At 49.6% G+C, this 19,874-nt stretch overlaps 1 protein-coding gene across 2 annotated transcripts in view; it reads right to left on the reverse strand.

The window, feature by feature from the left end:
• Grk3 (G protein-coupled receptor kinase 3) overlaps positions 1-19,874 on the reverse strand; it is a 95,890-nt gene that overhangs the window by 47,691 nt on the left and 28,325 nt on the right. For both annotated transcript variants that reach the window (XM_076922412.1, XM_076922413.1), the window contains 3 exons: positions 8,303-8,376; positions 2,228-2,329; positions 126-200 (listed from right to left, as the gene is read on the reverse strand). In XM_076922412.1, coding sequence (XP_076778527.1) covers positions 126-200; positions 2,228-2,329; positions 8,303-8,376 — 251 coding nt within the window. The remainder of the gene's footprint in view (positions 1-125; positions 201-2,227; positions 2,330-8,302; positions 8,377-19,874) is intronic.

The following is a 19,874-nucleotide window of genomic DNA, read 5'->3' on the forward strand; positions in this document are numbered from 1 at the left end:
ACCTGCATGCTCTGAGCAGACAGCCACGCACATCAGTGTGTTTGACAAGCTGGGGAAACGTTACCAGGTCTGCTCAGGAGGCAGGTTGGGACATTTGTTGAAGATTTGAAGTAATCTTATCTTACCTGAAAAAGAGTAGCTGTCACCTGCTTCTTGGAGAGATGGCTCTGGACATGTTCTACAGCTTGCTTTGAGAATTGCTTTAAAAAGAAAAAAAGAAAGAAAGAAGGAAGGAAGGAAGGAAGGAAGGAAACAGCAATTATTTTTAATAAGGAGGTGACATGTCTTCAGATCATACAACAGATGGTTTGACATAACGATCCCCTAAAAGTGACCCGTGGGCTCTCAGCAGACAGTCCAAGCACATACTATCCTCTGGGTACCCAGAGTCCTTCATTGGGTGCCCAGAATAGACCCCTCAGCAGGTCAAGGTTCCCATGGCAACAGAGTGTCAGGAGGCCTACCACTGCCTGACTACATACATAACCGTTTCCTTCCTTAATGAACAGTTCTACAGATGTAAGCTATCTGCTGTGTCAGAGAAAACAGATGCAGGGTCATGCACCTAGGAATTGAACACAGGGATTACAAGCCAGGCCACAGTGGCAGATGGCTCTGGGGCCTGGAGGTCTCACAGAGCCCCAGTAGAGTTTATCGGGGCCAAACAGAACGGAACTTTCGTTGATGTGGGTTGTAAACGGTGTCTTCCAGAAACCTTTCAACATGGTCTCCTTTATTCGAATTATTTCTCAGTGGTTAATGGGATTCCTGTTTCTTATAATTCACAGGAACAGGAACATATACTACCTACCTGAGACTCTGACTGTCCTCACTCCTGAGACCGCCTCTACAGAAAACATGGGCTGGAAAAAGTTTTAGGGGAGTAGTCAGTCAGCCTAACAACCTGTGTAAAAACAGCCTAGCAGCAAACACAGGTCTGTTGCTGAGGGACCAACTTTCAGAGTCTCAGTTTAAACCTTTGTAATGTTCAGTATAGAAACAGTCAAGCGGTATGGGACCCCAGAGTGCTTAGAGCCGTCACCCCTAACCGTGGAGCAAAAACGTCACTCAACCCCCAGGGGGAGATGGTGATCTCCACAAACATTTGAACAAAACCCACCACTCTGCTGAAGTGCCCCCCATAGCTGAGCTAAGGAAAGCCAAATTTACACAGCCTCTATGAACTACGTGTGTCCTCGGGGGCTCAGCCGTGTCCAGCCAAGGCACCAAGGTACAAAGCAATGAGCATGTGCCAGGCTCCAATGTCTTCTCTACAGCACAGTGAAGCAACAGAAGCTTTGAGAGAGGCCAGCGTGTGCCACAGCCACTCACACACACACCACCATGAACTGTAACTACATCCTAAGTGCTGAGGCGTGACTGGGCCATCCAGGCAGCCTTCCTGATCAGGTACAACGTCGTACCTTTGCGTTGGACCTTTGTGTTGGGAGCCTCTGGCCACACGGAGCTCCCGGGTACTTGGGACACAGCTCATGGGGAGCCCAGAAGTAACTTCAACTAATATTAATGTCTTTAAATAAACTCAAGTAGCTACATGTGGCTTGTGGCCACGGCCCTAGACAGAGTAGGTAAAGACTGTGTGTGTTGGCATAGAGACACCCACATTGCAATTTCTACCTTGCTAATTAATCCATGTGCTCCTAAAGTCACTTCCTAGGACCTAGTTTATCCCAATTAGACTGTTTATCCAACTTCTAAGGAAGACAATAGTTTCAACCATCACTTAACTACTCATGAATAAAATTAGCATAATAATTATAATTATTATCCTGATCAATCCCTAGACATCACTGAAGATTTATATTAATAGAACTCTGATTCACCCAATTTGTTAAAAGTTCAGCTAAATTTAATCCCATGAGGCAAGGCTAGGGCGATGGCTCCGTGGTATTTGCCTAGCAAGCATAAGGCCCTGGGTTCAATTCTAGACCCCTAAATGATACAGCAACACTAATCCTCCTCCTCATCACCACCACCACCAACATCATCATCATCACCACCACCACCAACATCATCATCACCACCACCACCATCATCATCATCACCACCACCACCATCATCATCACCACCACCACCACCACCATCATCACCACCATCAGGGTGTCCGTGTGTAGGAAGCTGTTGAAGATCAGCCAGGTTACAGACAGAGACCCTGTCGATGCCCTGCATGGTGCCATCTGGGGATCAATCAGGATGGGACACTCACGTGTGTGCTGGATAGAAGCTCCCTCATGATATAGGCGTCGTACATCTGCCGGCTCCGGTGTAGCCTGTCCTCTTCGTTGTCCAGTTTCTCGTATTCTTTTATCTAGATTTCCAGAGGTTGTCAACATTAGTTCGTGACTTCCCAGAAACTGGCTTTATTTACAACTATGGCTGACCCGGGAGGGAACCCTTCCCCATGAGATAAAACAAATTACCAAAAGCAGCGATTCCCCTAAAAATGACTGCTTTGCAGGAGGAGATAACGAGATTGCCACAGGTTAGACCCAGCTAGAAACACAAAGGAGTTTCCCTCTGTGATGACCCTGAGCATTTGAATGTAGAAACAAAGACTTCCCTGGCCACAATTATCCCACACTGCATAGAAGCCTGGGGCCACTTTCCTGGTCAGTTCTCTCCGAAGCACAAATCTTCCAAAGGTGGCAGGACTTCAGCTCTGAGGTGGAGCGTGCTCACACTCTACCAGCTCTGAGGTGGAGCGTGCTCACACTCTACCAGCTCTGAGGTGGAGCGTGCTCACACTCTACCGGAGTCCCAGCAGGGGAAAGTAGCCAGAATTTATCAGATTTCCACCTTCACATGGGGGAAGTGTGTGTTTGGAGTGAACTCCTAGATGAAAGCATGATTTTTACAACCCTACTAGTTATCACAGGCCAGGTGTGCTGTGCATGGCTGGCATCCCGGGCCTTGGTAGGCAGAGACAGGAAGAGTCTGTCTGAGTCTAGCCTGGACTAGATAGAGAGACAGTTGGAAGGAAGGATCCACTGTGTTTCTAGCCGCTAGGAAAGGTTGCCCAGCTGGCCTTTGGGCTGACTAAATAGTGAAAGGGGATTTTAGAAGCACCCGTGGCGTGTGGGGGTAATGAAATTATGCCACTTATTGTGATCTGATCTCGAGAGGTCCCTGGTCAGAAAACTGTCCCCATTTCTTTATTTTTTTGTCTCCATGTCTTTATTTATATTTTGACAACTCAAGGCAAGACTAAAAACAATAAAATATAAAGGTCAAGACACCTTCCGCATGCCACCCTTCCGTGTGCGACCCACTTACAGTCACTGTGTGACACCTGAGAGCTGTCCCTTTGGGCTGGCAGAAACGGGACTTGCTCCCCATGGGGATAGCTTTGACCTTACAGGCTGGTATTCATACACTGGAATCTAAAACCAGTCAATCCTACAAAGATTCCTCATGCAGATGAGGTCACAGTTTGGGGGAGGGGGAAGAGAATGTCACCACAGAGGCCCTGTGACAACTAGCCAGTTTACACACTGAGGTGTTACCAGGATCCAATCGGCAGTGTAGCGTGGTGGCTGGCAGTCATGCCAAAGGGGCTTCTGGGGCTAGGAATGGGGTCTTCATGGGGCAGATGACACTGTGGGACTATCCCAAGAGGATCAGAAGGTCTCAGCAAGGCTGGCATAACCAGGTCCAAGCATCCTACCTCAGTCTCTGAAAACTAAGCACAAAGCAACCACATAGATACGGCCATTGAAAGGGAGACAATGTCAGGCACAGTGCACCCAAGCCATCAGAGAGGGTGGGGCTTAGTCGGTTCCTCTGGTTGGTTGACTCCTCTGGTTGCATTTTGGTCTTGGAATAGTCAAAAGTTAAAGCCAGAAGGCCCTAACGCAAGAACAGATAGATGCCAGCCAACCAGAGGCCAAAGCATGTCCCTTGGTAGACAAACAACCTGGACCAGCAGTGCACCATCCCAGAACTAATATCCTGAACACAACCACACAACCGTAAAGGGATGCGTCCAGGGGGCCCATGAGGCACAGTGCTCCTGGCGAGTCAGATGCTCACTCCTAGAAGTTTTCACGATTTGTCTCCTGCAGCAACACAGATAATCCTGGCTTCGTGAACGAATGAAACGCAGCACTGAGTCTGTGCTCTGGGACCTGAGTCTGATTAACTCCGTGTGAGCACCAGACAGCATAGAGAGAGCATGGGGTCAACAGCTGAAAGAGCATGGGCTCGGAGGCTGAGAGAACAAGGGGCCGCGGCTGAGAAAGCACGGGGTCGATGGCTGAGAGAACAAGGGGCTCGCTCGCAGTGGCTGAAACTCACATCTCGCTTTCTTTCAGAAGGCTCGCTAAGGAATAAGCTGTCCGCCATGACGTGGCTGCCCAAGGGACTTCCTAACCACAGCACACATTTCATAATGGTAGGAGAGCTAACCTGGTGCTCAGGTCATGAGCGTCTCCACTGCAGAACAGGGGTGATAGCATACGCGCATATACAGTCATTCTCTGCTTGGCCACACATATGACTGTGCATGTCACACTGCCCAGCCTGCCTCTGCGTTCCAGCCTCACCTCTCTGGAATCGGAACTCTGCATCTCCAGGATTTTGTTTTCATTTCTCAGTCTCCCATTGACTTCAGAACCCTGGACATCCTGTGAGGCTGGCACTAGCCATGCCGTCCTTAGAGAAAGGAACCAGGCCCTCGAATGTTGGGGCAACATTGGCAGCCACACATCTGATGTTTCCCGCTGGGTATCTACAGAGCAATCCCACGAGAGTTCATGTAGAGGAGCCCCGCCTCTCCTTGCCGTCCTTACTTGCCGTCTCTGCTTGCAATGGATCACAGCCACCCTGTCCCACTGGATTTCTCTGTCACAAAACCCAGCTGAAAGGAGGGTCGTCGTTGACTTTTCCCTTGGCCTTCATGCTGCACCCTTGTGTCTAGCCCGTCAGCCCGTCACACCCGTGCTTCATTCAAAATCCATCACAAACCCCAGACAACCTGCTTAGAGCAGAATGGTCCTCCTGAGACCACGACTGTCAGTTCAAGGAAGCATGATGACACACCAGAGAGTGACCTAACAGGCACGGATAATGTGAGAAGTTGACAAAATCTGGTGCTGGAATTTGCAACTCCAGTAAGCCCATTAAAAAAAAAACCCATACAGTCCAGTTATTATAGGTTATATGCCAAGGTTGGGCAGATCTAACACTATACTATACTAACTTATTCCCCAGCTATGAAACCCCTGGCTACCTGCGTTTTTTCCTGGCTACAAGGTTCTGGTCCATCATGGCTTCCTCCTCCTCTTCTTCAGTCCTCTTTCTTTCCCCTCTGTCCCCCCTACCCCGTCCCCACTCTCAAACCCCCAGTCCCACCTTTTCCCCCCACTGCCCGATCACAGGCTCTAGCCATTATTGGCCAGTTAAAATGGAGAGATGGCTCACATGACATCACCTGAGTACGCAATGGTCTGCTCCTTAGGCGCAGCCCCTCTTGAGAAAGCAGAATTAACATCAGAATACAAACAGCATCAGGACAACTCACAACAAAAATCCACATAGATAATTCTGTCAAGCACGCTGGACACCCAATGATGTATGAGCATCTGCGCATGGCCAACCTCAATAGCCAAAAGGCTGAGGGGCTGAAGTCACTAATGGTATACCACAGAATTGGGGAGAGCTGGGCTCAGGGTCTGCTGGCACTAAACTACCCATACCCTTTGCTGGAGGCTAGGGGCTCATCGATCAATCGTCGATCACACCAATGTATATATGTGTTTTTGCTGTTCACCTGTGAAGAAGATGGGCCCACACAGGAGAATGCAGGCCAGCCATGAGGTCCAATCCAACAAGACCGGGGCTGGAATTATCAGGCAAGGACTGTCCATCAGTGCTTATAATTAGACATAGTAAGCACATACCTGTGTGGTGGGTGGCAGTATAAAAAAACAACCTTGCTACTTAGTTTTTGCCTTCAACTTGCTCCAGCCTGGTGTTACCCAGGAAGACAGGAGTACTGAAGCATTTTCTATAGTAGGTGGCCTGTCTAGGGAACACTGTCTTGATTGTTCTTCTTACAAAGCCTCAGCCCATTCATGGAAAGCACTTCCCTGGGTGGAAGAGGAGGCTCCTGAACAGTGGGAGGAAAAAGTTAGCCTACAGCAAGGGATAGCCTTGGGGTCTTTCTGCTCTTGACTGTAACGTGACCAGCTTTGAGCTCCTGCCTTGGCTTCAACACGGACCGACTGTTACTGGGATTTTAAGCAGAATAATCCCTCCCTCTTCTCTGTTTCTTGTCTGGGCATTTTTATCACAGCAGCAGAAACGAAAACCCGAACAGTAACTATCAAAAAAAAAAAAAAAAAAATCAACTGGGAATTTCAGAAGCGGAAAATATAAGTTACAAAATAAACCGGTCAGTGGATGGATGGGAGGGCGAGCCCTGGAAGCTGAGACAAAGGGTCAGTGGGTTCTAACACAGATGAAAGATATTATCTCATTTCTAGAAGGGAAAAAGAGTATCAAAAAGTAAAACTGAGCACAGTTTTGGGGCCAGCACAATAATATCCATCGGTCAAAAAAATAGGACCGGAATCTGGGAAGAGAGGGAGGGAGTGTTCTAAAAAAAAAAAAAAAAAAGTAGCCCTAGTTGTTTCTGATTCAGTTGAGGATGTAAATGTAGAGGCTGAAGGATTTCAGCAAATGTTGCAGAGATGATTATGGTACCTGCAGTCACTGGGAAGCAGACATTGCCAGTACGGGGATGAACAGCCGGCCCGTGTACCTACAAAGCAGCACCATAAAGACCCAAGCCTGAGAGAGACCTCCTCCCCAGAACCACAAGCACCGGTGGCTGTGTCCATAGCATAGGGAGAAAAGAGCCACAGAAAAGGTTCAGATGACGGGCAAGTCACTTCACACTGTGACATCGTAGCGATATGTCTGTGAGATTGACCACAGAGCTTCAACGTACAAGGAAAAGAGACAGCAGGAATCAGGAATGCATTCCACCATCCGAGTGGAAGATTTTAACATCTCTCTCATGCCTGGTGACAAAGACCTGAGGTAAACTGGGTCAGGGTGAAGAAACCCAACCCATGGCAGAGGCACACGGAGCAGCACACCCAGGACACCTGCCGTATGCTTTAGAATCAGAATCTGCCACTGTTGTCTGTAGATTTGCTCCCTGTCCTCCCCCTCCCTCCATGTCCACGATGCCCTCCTCAATTTCACTTCCTTGTGTGCCACCCCCTCCCACCACAGTAGCTGTGTGGCCTCCTGTGTCCTCCGAACCCACCCAGAGGCCAGTCTTGTCACCCGAGCTCTTATTTAAATGTCACCTTGCTGTGATGACCTTGGACATATCCACATTGGGTAGCCACCAACCCACAGTGCCTGTTCTGAGCCGCCCTGAGTGGTTGTGTGTTCACACTGGACAGGACACTCCCACCAGGGTCTCCCTGGTTTACTCGTTCGGCTCCCAGGATGTCTGCATCCTCTAACCCCACGAGGCTAAGTTAGATTTTGATGCACTTTCCAGAAACTTCTACACTAACTCTCCAGGCCCCTCCAACCCCAAACTTCACCCGATGTCTTAGGGAAAGCAGATGTGTTTGTGAGACCCATAAAGTCATGACTCTCAAGTCCTCCAAGATACCCAGCAAGCCCCACGTTAGCTTCTCTTTCAAACCCAGCAGCCCCCAGCCTCACCTCTCATGGACGCAACCAAGATATAAAGATGGCCAAGAGCCAGGTGTCACCTGTGACCTCCGAACAACTCTGGAGCCTCTGGAGTCTCTCTCTCTCTCTCTCTCTCTCTCTCTCTCTCTCTCTCTCTCTCTCTCTTTCTCTTTCTCTCTTCCACTCCAAAGCCTCTAGGGCAGTGGTTCTCACCTTCCTAATACTGAGACGCTGTAATACAGTCCCTCATGCTGTGGTGACCCCCAACCATGAAATCATTTCGTTGTTACTTCATATCTGTAATTTTGCAACTGTTGCGAATCATAATGTAAACATCTGGCGTGTAACATAATGTAAATATCTGACCCATGACCCCTGTGGAAAGGTCGTTCAACCCCCAAAGAGGTTGCCATCCACAGGTTGAGAACCGCTGCTGCTTTAACGCCTGAGCCTTGTGTGCATCGGCCCTGGCTTGTGGGCATGGCCACCACTGCTGAGACATCTGCACCAGGAAGGATTTTAATGAACTTCTGAATTACATAAGGTGTTTACGATCCTTAAGATTTCTCCAACGCTCAGCCGAACACACTTTGGAAGGGAATTTCAAGAGAGGCCTGAGTCTTACCTCTTCATAAAATTTCACCTGAGGCACCGCTTCGCCAATTTCGTTCAAGCAGAAATCTTTAAATAGCAGGAAGCCTAAAGCGAGGGAAAAAAAAAAAAAAACTTCAGGCTAGGAAATGAGGAAATTTTATCCCATGGGGCTTCCCTGAAGTAATATGTTCAAGGCTCAGCACCTTGAATTAGACAGCGACCTCAGGTGACTGTGCCATGCCTGTTGTATTTTAGAAAAAAGAAAAAGCCAAGATGTTTTGGTAGAGGCAAGGTGTGGTGTGGGGGAAGAGGGTGCCTCAGTGGGGCGCAGGCAGGTCCATGCCAAGGCATCTCTTCCCTGTGAGGTACCAGCCCATATGATTATTTTAGTATAGGATAGTTTATTAGGGCATGGGGAGGGGAGTTGAGGAGGTTGTAGGGACAGAGAGATGGGGAGGAGAAGGAGAGGGAGAGGGAGAAGAGGAGAGGCCAGCCAGGGATGTGTGGTGAGAGAGGGGGCAGTGGAGAGGGGAGAGAGGGAGAAAGAGGGGTTAGGGAGAGAAGAGAACAAGAGTAATGGCATTTCTCCTCAGCTTATGGCCCCTCCCATTATGTAAATGAGCACTCTCTACACCATCTGAGGTCCTAGGTGACCATATGGAGTAGCAGTCTCCAAGAGGTCAGAGAGCAGAGACAGTTCCTGTGGAGACAGGGCTGGCCGCCTGAAGTGGGTCCAGCTTACCTGGCCCTTCCCTCAACCGTCTCTCCTACCTCACATCCCAGCAAACACAAAGGCCACAGCAAGCTCCCCATTCTCAAGGGGTTCTTGGCTCAGGACACCAAAACCACCTGAAGCCAACCATACCTCATGCCTGGAACACCCCATGCCCCACCCAAACAGTTCTGAGATTCTTTATTCCCTCCAAAACTGCCCCAGGAGCCACCTGTGCTCTGAGGTCTGCCCTGGAAGAGACAACTCCAGGGTAGACTCCATATGGGAGAGGGGGTGTCACTGTCTGTGCACGATTGCTCAAAGGTGAGTGTGCAGGTAAGTGTGTGCACATGTCTGCACATGTGCGTGCCAGATGTCAATTCCAGGGGTCTCCTGTTGGCCCTGGAATCGACAGTGTGGAGTTAGAGGTGAACGCAGACACACCGGGGTTTTCAGATGGGTGCTGGGCGTCTGAATGAGATACTCAAGTTCCCATCATAGGCTCATCTCACTTAATTGCCCCTCCCCCAGCCCAGGAGAGGGTAGCCCTTTCCACAGCTTCTCTGACAGGCCCCTAGGGAGACACCTGCCACTCTAGCTAATTTTCTGCCTCTGAAGTCTCCTGTCATTCACAAACACAGCACCTAGCAGAAGCCTCAGAGTCAAGCCTGAGCCAGCCAAATGCATTAAGGGTAGAGACAGGGGAGTTAGAAAAATACAGAAAGTTGGGGGTTGGGGAGATGGCTGAATCAGTAAAGGTGCTTGCCTGCCAAGCCAGAAGAGGGTGTTAGATAACCCTTGGAGCTGGAGTTAGGGGTGGGTGCGTGCTGTCAGGTGTGAGTTCTGGGGTCTGACCACCCTGGTCTCTAGAAGAACACACAGAGCCACCTTTCAGCTCCCAGATGAAACTCTTGTAAGTTTTGAAACAGAAACACTCCAGTAAAAGAGTGGGTAAGCTGTCTGGGTGTGAAGGTTGAACACTTAGGGTGCAGGCAGACAGAAGGGTCCTGATGCAGCTGCTATTCTCTCGATGTAAAACAGGACCTCTGAGACTCCCCCTCCCAACCCCTAGACAGCCAGGTTACAAAGACCACACTCAGCGTGGGCCTCCCCCATTGCTGGGGAGGGGTAGTAGTGGCACAGCACCTCCCACTTCTGAATGCAGGGACACAGAAGAGACTGTGCTGAGCGAGTGAAGACCAAGTGCCTTCGGATGGAGACTCACCAGGGGATGAGAAAGGATGCTATGTGGGAGGCGGTGCCTATGCACTCAGCTCCACTAAGGACCAAAGACTATGGCAAAGGAATTAAAGCCAGTGGGAATTGAGGCTCAACTCAGAGTGGACCGCTCAGGATCCAGACCCTTCAGGAGTGAAGGTTGTTTCCCCACAAGACCTCAGTGCAGGAGTGTAGAGCAGCAGAGGGGTGGGGGTGGGGGATAGAGGCAGCTGTGTCTGCTAGCCAGGACCAACTAGCCAGGCTCAGAACCAATCAGCTGTAGTAGACTCCACGAGGAGGCATGAGTCTATGTAGACACCAAGCAGACGGCTCTGCTTTCTTCCCTCGTTTATCTGCTCACCAGACGGACCAACTTCCCCTTCGTGTGTGAGCACTGCTAACTCCATGTGGCTTGTGGGATAGAGAGGAGGGGAGAACTGTAGCCTTTTCTCCAGGCCTTTGTACCCTCATGGAAAAACAGTTACTGCGTTCTCAGTTGTACAAGGGACTTGGACATGAGAAGAGAGACACACAAGGCAGGTGCAGCAGCTGACACCCACCTGAGGAGGCAGAGGACTGACTGTAAGCTGCACAGGGTAGCAGAGAAAGGCTGTACCAAGGTTACCCTTCCTATGACTCTGTGTGTGTGTGTGTGTGTGTGTGTTTGTATGTGTGTGTGTATATGTATGTGTTTGTGTATATGTCTCTATGTGTCTATGTGCATGTTTGTGTGTATGTGTTTGTATCTCTGTGTCTGTGCGTGAATGTGTCTCTGTGTGTATGTTTATATTGTGTGTATGTGTGTATATATGTGTGTCTGTGCGTATATGTGTGTGTTTGTGTCTGTGTATATGTGTGTTTGTGTGTCTATGTGTGTATATGTGTATTGTTGTGTATGTGTGTGTCTATGTGTATCTGTGTGTTTGTGTACATGTGTGTCTGTGTATGTATGTCTGTGTGTTTATGTGTATGTATGTGAGTCTGTGTGTTTGTGTGTGTATTGTGTATATGTGTGTCTCTGTGTGTACGTGTATATATATATATATATGTGTGTGCGTATATGTGTGTATATGTATGCATATGTGTGTATATGTGTTTTTATGTGTGGGTATGTGTGAGTATGTGTGTATGTGTTTGTGTGTATGTATATGTGTGTGTGTATAGTATAGATTGTGTGTTTGTGTGTATGTGTGTGTGCACAGAGAGCTGTAACCGACAACCACAGTCACGGATGTTTCATGGAACAATCATCCCATGCACTTCCACAATGAAAATCCCTATAAACCCAGGGAAAGCTGAAGGCTCACCAGGAGAGAGGATGTGGAGACAGACGACGGAGGACACCGAGGCTCGGGTGTGAGCCGTGAGCGGGTCAGTGCTAAGTTCCTTGGTGGGTGTGGACTGTGGAGTACCTCATCCGTGAGTTCCCTGGCACTGTACCGTGTGTGGACCCTCAGAAAGGAGCGCTGCTTTCAGACACACAGGCTCATTCACACAGTGTCTGAGGGTCATGGCGCATCTGATTCACCAAAGGACACGCACACACAAAGTAACAACAAAACCACAAAAGATCATGAAGAGATGGGGGAAACAGCGCACAGGGCTTCTAGGATGAGCCTCCTCGGGGCTAAGGACACTTAAAATGACAGAAAATACAAAATTATGGTTTTTTAAAGAAGACAATCTAGAGACAAGTGGTGCCCACCTACAAACCAGCACCCAAGAGGCTGAGGTAGAAATACTGTTAAAATGCTGGACCAGCCTGGGCAGCAGTAGAGTCCAGGCTAGCCTGGGCTACAGTGTGAGACTATGTCTGAAATAAAACAAACTCCAACACAAAAGGAAACAGAGGTAAAATAAAAAGTAATTTAAGGTTATATAATACAGGAGAAGCTATTTTATTGTGCTGGAGAAATAACCAAACCCTTGCCTTTAACAATTAAAAATAATTTTATGTGGCCATAATAGGAATAAGTGATATCGTGGCGGGTTTCTAATGCATGTTGCTTTTATAATTAGCAATTACCTAACCACTTGAGATTGTTGAGCTTGGCATTAAAGAAAAAACAAACTTTGAGTACATTATATCCTTGAGCTAACACACAGGGGAAAAAATGTAAATGCTAGTACAATTTACCGGGAGTGCATTTCAGATCCACTGCAATTAACCTGATGTCGAGAGGGAGGGAAGGAGTTGCCATAGAGCCAGCCAAGACCACATGCTCCAAGAGCTCTCTAAAACACCTTTGGGTGGCTGTTTCCACCCTCCACATCTGCATCTTCAGGAACAACTGACGAGCCTGCCCTCTCACACTCTGCCCTGCCATCTTGTCAAGTGGCTCAAAACAAATGTCTTTATGCCAGTATCATGAACAGATCATGTGAATTACCCTGAAACACTGCACGTCTATTGAGCCTCAATAAGGTGAACAAGCTCACAAAACCCAATCTCGGGTGCCTCTAGCATTTGTATATAGTTCAAGTTTAAAAAGAAAGAAAAAAGACTTTGGTCAGGTGAGATGGCTCAGTGGGTAAAGGAGCTTGCCACCAAGCTGACAACCTGAGTTTGATCACCAGGACCCACGCAAGAGAAGGAGCAAAGTGACTCCAACAAGTTGTCCTCTGACCTCCACAGATGCACTTTCATATACACAGACACACACACACACACATACACAAACACACACATATACAAACATGCACATACACAAACACACACATACATACAAATACACACATACACAACACATACAAACACACACATACATACAAACATATACACACATACATATACAAACACACATACAAACACACACAGACACACACAAACACATGAACACAAACACATACATATAAACACACACATACACACAAACTCACACATACACACACATACAAACACACATACACAACACACACACAAGCACATACACACACACACACACACACACACACACACATACACATACATACACACACAAATAATGCAATTTTAAAAAGAAAAGAGTCTTGGACCAATTTCCAGAGGCTTTCGGCTCTCAGATTCCATTTCTTCTAAACACAGCAAACTTAACTGAACAATCCCATTATGGGATGGGTGGTGGGACATCAGCATAACTAAGAACCATGTTGCAAAGACCAGAGGACAAGGAAACAAAAGCAAGTCAGAGACTCAGAGACACCTCGAGCTTGGAGCCTCCAGGCGGGAGACGCCAGAACTGGATGGCCCCAGAATAAAAATAAAATTACCCGAAGGGCAGACAGTGAACACTTGCCATCATCACTCTGTATGGAATAACAAATCACCCCAGTAATAAAAGCATCAAAGGTTAGCCAAGAAGCTTCAGATGGAACGCAAGCTAAAACACCGTCTTGAAAGAGCACTGTCTGTCTAGAAACTGGGCCACGATAAAATAAAATACTTCCCTGTGGCAGGTTGAGCTAACTGAAGAGGTTCACGTTGGCTTTCGGTACACAGCACAGGGAAATGTACGTGGCGGGGCCATTCATCATAACAACAGACAGTGCAACATTAGGGACAAGTCTAGCCAGATGTGTAGGACTCCTAGGCTAAATGTCCAAACCACCCGTGAATAAGACCAAGAGAACACACATCGGTGAAGAACAACATGTTCCTGGGCAGCAGTGACTAAGCCTGCCTTTGACTCAGTGTGATCCCGGCGTTCAGAGCTTTTGCGTTTGAACTTAAGCCTTCATAGGGAGAAGCCACAGGGAGGGCACTGCCACTTTGGAATCCTCAACTCAACTCAGGGTGGCCAGGCTACACTTGTTGAAATCCAGGCCCCAGTGGTTCCCAGGAAATCCAGCACACTCTTAGGGGAGTTGATGGGATAGTTTAGTCATCATGACGTGACTCCTGTGACCAAGAGAGCAAATGGCTGAAGGACAAATCCGTGGAATGCCCTGGACTGGATGCCAAGACAAAGGAAAACAAAACAGGAGGAGAATTCTAGAAGGCTGCCACAGGGAGATAGCACCTGTCCCTGCTGAAAGCTGGACTCCTTCAAGCTTTATGAAGTAGCCTTGTCGAGTAATGACAATTTCAAGCCACAGAGCAGGGCAGGCTCCCTCCAGGTTACAATCCTCTCTTCACCCTTCTCAGTCCTAGGCTCCTTGTCTTAGGGTTTCTGCTGCTGTGGGAAACGCCACAACTAACAGCTGATTTTGGCTAACACACCACAGTCCATCATGAAAGTCAGGACAGGAACTCAAGTGGGGCAGGAATCTGGAGGCAGGAGCTGATGCAGAGGCCATGGAGGGGTGCTGCTTACTGGCTTGCTCATCATGGCTTGCTCAGCCTGCTTTCTTATAGAACCCAGGACCACCAGTCCAGGGCTGGCCCCACCCACAAGGGGTTGGCCCCACCCAAAAGGGGCTGGCCACACCCACAATGGGCTGGCCACATCCACAAGGGGCTGGCCACACCCACAAGGGGCTGGCCACATCCACAAGGGGCTGGCCACACCCACACGGGGCTGGCCACACCCACACAGGGCTGGCCACACCCACACGGGGCTGGCCACACCCACAAGGGGCTGGCCCTTCCTCATCAGTCATTTAGTAAGAAAATGTCCTGCAGGGTTGCATCCAGACAACCTCATGGAAGTTTTCTCAGTTGATGTTCCCTCTCTTCAAATGGCCCTAGCTTGTGTCAAACTGACAGAAAACTAACCATGACATTCTTCAACAGCACAATCGCTGACAATTAAACAGATTTCTAATGATTCAGGAAGGAATAGGAATACTCAAATAAACAGTCCAACATTACTCAAAGGCCTGTGTAGAAACATCCACCCACACGGGTATCTGCGGATATCAGGCAGGAGAGTGTCACAGACCATGAACGCCCAGCACGTCCAGCCTCAACATGAGGTAGCCAAGAGCAGCCATCGAGCAGATTGTGGCCCCTCTGTGCTCCGTGCTGACTCTGAGTCCCATGGGGACATCTTTCCAGGGGTACCACATTCCAAACAAGTTTCCTGAGAGTAAAAGAATTCTGTGTCCCACACGTGTGTCATACTACACATATGACTGGGGAGCCCTCAGAGCTGTCATGCACTGACATGCATCCAGAGAGCCAGAAAGCCAACAGCTGCCTTGAGTACAGGGACAGACTGCCTCCTTCTGATGCCAAGAGGCTGCAGCCCTTCTGTTCTCCAGTGTCTTTTCCCACCAGTCCGTCCCCAGTCACCCAGACCTTGCCTGATGTTTTAGTTAGGGTTGTACTCCTGTGAACAGGCACCATGACCAAGACAACTCTTATAAGGACAACATTTAATTGGGGCTGGCTTACAGGTTCAGAGGTTCAGTCCATTATCAACAAGGCTGGAACATGGCAGCATCCAGGCAGGCTTGGTGCAGGAGGAGCTGAGTGTTCTACATCTTCATCTGAAGGCTGCTAGTGGAAAACTGGCTTCCAGACAGCTAGGAGGAGGGTCTTAAAGCCCATATCTACAGTGACACACCTGTTCCAACAAGGCCACACCTCCTCCAAGGCCACACCTCCTCCAACAAGGCCACACCTCCTCCAACAAGGCCACACCTCCTCCAACAGGGCCACACCTCCTCCAACAGGGCCACACCTCCTCCAACAGGGCCACACCTCCCCCAACAAGGCCACACCTACACCAATAAGGCCACACCTCCAAATAGTGCCGCTCCCTGGGCCAAGCATATACAAACCTGACATCCTGGTGATTTTCAGATTCCAGGGATGCTGCTGGAAACATTAGAAAACAGACATTTCCCCACAGCGCACACCTGCTTTGCCCCACAAAGGATAATCTCCCCAACCTGCCTGCCCAGGCCGGCCAGTTCCAGCAGATGGGCTCCCCCTGCCATATTTACATACTGTATTTACTGTACATCTGGCCTCCATACCCGCTAATTCTCCACAAGACATTCCTCAGCCATCCACCCTCCAACTTCAGCTGGCGAGCACTCACTGTGCCCACAGGACTTCAAGCAAACTTCACATAAAGCGGCAACCCGACTGACCCCTCACAGGTCCAAGAAGCCATCCATTTCCTCTAATCCCCCTGCACTGGGGTCCTAACCTTCCCAAGACAAGGTCTCAGGATCTGGAGTCACCAAGGAAACAAGCTTCCATGCTTGCCTGTGAGAGGTTGTCTTGTTTGAGTTAACTGAGGCAGGAAGACCCACCCACTGTGGGCGGCAGCATTCCCTGGCTGAGGTCCTGGACTCTGGGAGTGGAGAAGCAGACTGCATTCATCACCATCTGCTTCCTGCTTGAGAATGTGACGTCATCAGCTGCTCCAGGCTCCTGCTGCCTTGAGTTCTATGCCACGACAGACTGTGCCTTGAGCAAACCCTTCCTCCCCAGAGTGCTTTTGTGAGAGTGTTTATATCACAGCCACAGGGAAAGGAACAAAGATTTGGGCTGTCCTCATATCTTTCTGCTTCCCCCTTCCCAAGTTCAGGGACTGTGGGCATGTACCACCACCCAGGGTTGGGAGTCTTCATGCCAGCTATGGAGAGCTATGTGTCCCCCACAGCAGCCTGGCAGTCTGTTCTGTGGGGTTACCATGACAGAGGGGACTATTATGTGAGCCCTGGGTCAGTATGGTTGATGTGTATGGTCTTTCTCTGCTCCTTCCCACATTCCTGGAGTGATAGGGAGACCACTCATGTTCCCTTGTCCACATGTCACAGGCTTTGGAGATGACAGCTAGGACTATGTTCAGAGAGTCGCCCCACCTCATGGGGTAAGTAGCCTCTCTATTTGCTTCCATTTGCCTATCACCTGGTCAGAATCATGTGAGGACAGGGCCTCCCCATCTCCTCTTTGTCCCCTGGTTAGGGTCAACCCAAGTCAGAACTATGGAAAAATCAGTGTGGCCATGGTCAGCAATGGAAGGTTCTAGAAGGAATGTGTCAGCTGGGCCTGGATGTGTGCACAGGCCACAGAGAGAACAGTGAAGGCTCTGACACAGGGACTTTCCACTGAGATGGAGCCGTGACTTCAGCTCAGAAGAGTAAGTCCCTGTAGGGAAGTGGAGGGTAGGACTCATTTGCCACACTGCCACACCGCAGGGTCTCCAATGTGCTGTTAGAGCTGCCGCATCCAGCAGCCCAGGGACCCATTTGCAGGAAATCCACATTTGATATTTATCAGCTGGACAGTATCGTGTTTGCTGGAGGCTCCCAACTGCCAAAAGGCCTGTGGGGAATAATTCTAATAAAGTGGGCAATCTGGGTTTTTTTAAAATATATATATAAGATATGAAGATTCAGCTTGCAAGTCCAGAGCTGAAGATATTTGAGCCAAGACACCGCCTGAACACTCAGCCCCGAGCTAAGCTGAAATTTCATTGGGGAATTCAATTCCTTCACCACTGGTCCCAAGGAACATCATGTGCGTGCGCGCGCGCATACACACACACACACACACACAGAGAGAGAGAGAGAGAGAGAGAGAGAGAGAGAGAGAGAGAGCACAAACTACATTCTCCACAGTAATTGTCAAAAGTGCCAACGGATGCTTCAGAAAGAAAGGGCTGCAGACACTTCAATGAACTGATGGTTCATCCGAGGCATTGCTGCCCATCCTCCCGTGCTCCCATCATCCTATCCATCCTCCCATCCATCCTCCTGTGTTCCCATTGTCCTTCCACCCATCATACCATCCTCCCATCATTCTCCCACTTATCCTCTCATCCTCCCACCCATCATGCCACCCTCCTGTGCTCCCATCCATCCTCCCACCCTCCCACCCCCTCATCATTCTCAGTGTGAAATGCTGAGAGGATGGCAGTGCTGCTGCAGTGTACCAGGAACAAGGACCAGGAAAAGTCGGCAGCACCCAGCACTGGGGTGATTCACTCAGGCACTTCCGGTCTGCAGCTTCCTGAGCCTGCAGGAGTAGAAGCTGCCTTGGTGGACAGCAACTGTTTTTAAACCCAGGCATGAAGTTGTGAGCTGAGCGCTGCTAAGGATTGCCCAGGGGCCATTTCTCAGGTGGCAGGACAAAGGAAGGGAAGAATCTGGAGGGGGCAGAGGTGAATGGCGAAATGGAAGAGAACAAAATTGCCGAGCCTCTTTTGTGGACCCGAGTCACCGATCCTGGGAGATCTATGCCGGCTCAGGGTCACAGAAGGAGCCCGATGTGACATCGTTCGTCTGGATAACCACAGGCAGGGTAACAATCTGTCAATCACCTGCTAGACTGTTGGGTCCCCAGTGGCCAGAGTACAGGAGAGTCATCAACACCCACAGGAAGCAGAGGTGTGAGCACACGTGTGCACATGCACCTGTGCGTGTGCACTATGCTGAATACATGTGTGTGGGTTGTATGTACGGGTCACCCGTGAGTGCCGTGCATAGCCTCTGCGTGGCAGTGCATTGTGTGTGCTCGGCACATGTGCACACACTTGCCTGTACATACCTATGCATTACAGGTACTGAGTGTATGTTTGGGTGCCCTGTGTGTCCCTATGGCTCCGTGTATGTGTGTCGGGGGCTCACAGGGGCGTGTCTGCATTGAAGGCGAGCAGCCTGCCAAACGAGCCTCGGCCTCAGCTCTCTGGATGCACAGCTGTACGCGTTGTTTGCTAGTTTGGCTGTATATGGAGAGAGGAGATGGTGGCTGAGGTTAGCTCAGTGGTAGAGGGGCAATGTCACATAAACAGCACGGCTCCCTGGGGAGTGAGCCACACATGGAGCCGGCAGTCGGGGGCTGAGCCTGGTCTCAGGTGCTCATAGGAGGGAAGTCTACCTTTAAAAAAAATAAACACAGGTCGTTCTGCCAGCCTGTGAGTCATGGATCCAAGGTCAGGGACGAGGAGACACAGCGTAGCAGACTCGTGACTCACTAAACTGGGCCTTTCCCCAACCTTCCTCTGGGCAGTGACAATCATGCCCACTTCTAGACTTTGAGTAACTGACAGGGAGACAACCGGGTTTTCCTGTGAGGTGATTATGATCTACCGTAGGCTTGCACCTCAGACCTCTGATTGGTCCACAGTTCTCAGGGATGTAGAGGCTGTGGGGTGGGACAAACAGATGCCGGGTAGCTGACCCCAGGTTGACAGAATGGTTGCCAACACTACCTTGCCAGTGTCAAACCAATACCTCTTCTCCCTCCTACTTCCATCTGTGTGGCTTCTCTACCCAAAGTGAAAGCTGAGGTGTCTGTGACTGACCAGCCCAGTGCACTTCCTGCTGCTCTGAGGCCTTTTCCATTGAAAATCCAATTAGCAATGCTTAGCTCAGTGTCCATCCCTGCTGGGCGGGGGGGGGGGGGGGGGGGGGTGGTGGGGGGGATGGGGGGAGGGGGGGGTGGGGGGCAGGGGGACTCAATGCGAGCCTTAATTCTCCCCTGCAGGGGAAGCCATACAAAGCCTAGATGCTGAATCAAAGCAGGACCCTAGTCTCTCCTCTCTGGTGGTGGAAGGTAACTCTGGACTGGGGGACGCTGTGCCAATGGCATGGGGATGGTACCAGCAGGAGAGGGTCAGTCCAGGGAGAATGGGGTGACAGGATAGTCACAGACACAGAACCCACTCTAGGACTACAAGCAGAATGTTTAGTTCCCAATGGACAGAGGCTGCATGGCTATAAATGCCTATAGATCCTAGATGTCTATTTTGCTTTAAGGCACAAAGCATTGCAAATAATCACCATATGAACCATA

This window comes from Arvicanthis niloticus, chromosome 24 (genome assembly GCF_011762505.2).
Source record: "Arvicanthis niloticus isolate mArvNil1 chromosome 24, mArvNil1.pat.X, whole genome shotgun sequence".
Lineage (NCBI taxonomy): Eukaryota > Metazoa > Chordata > Mammalia > Rodentia > Muridae > Arvicanthis > Arvicanthis niloticus.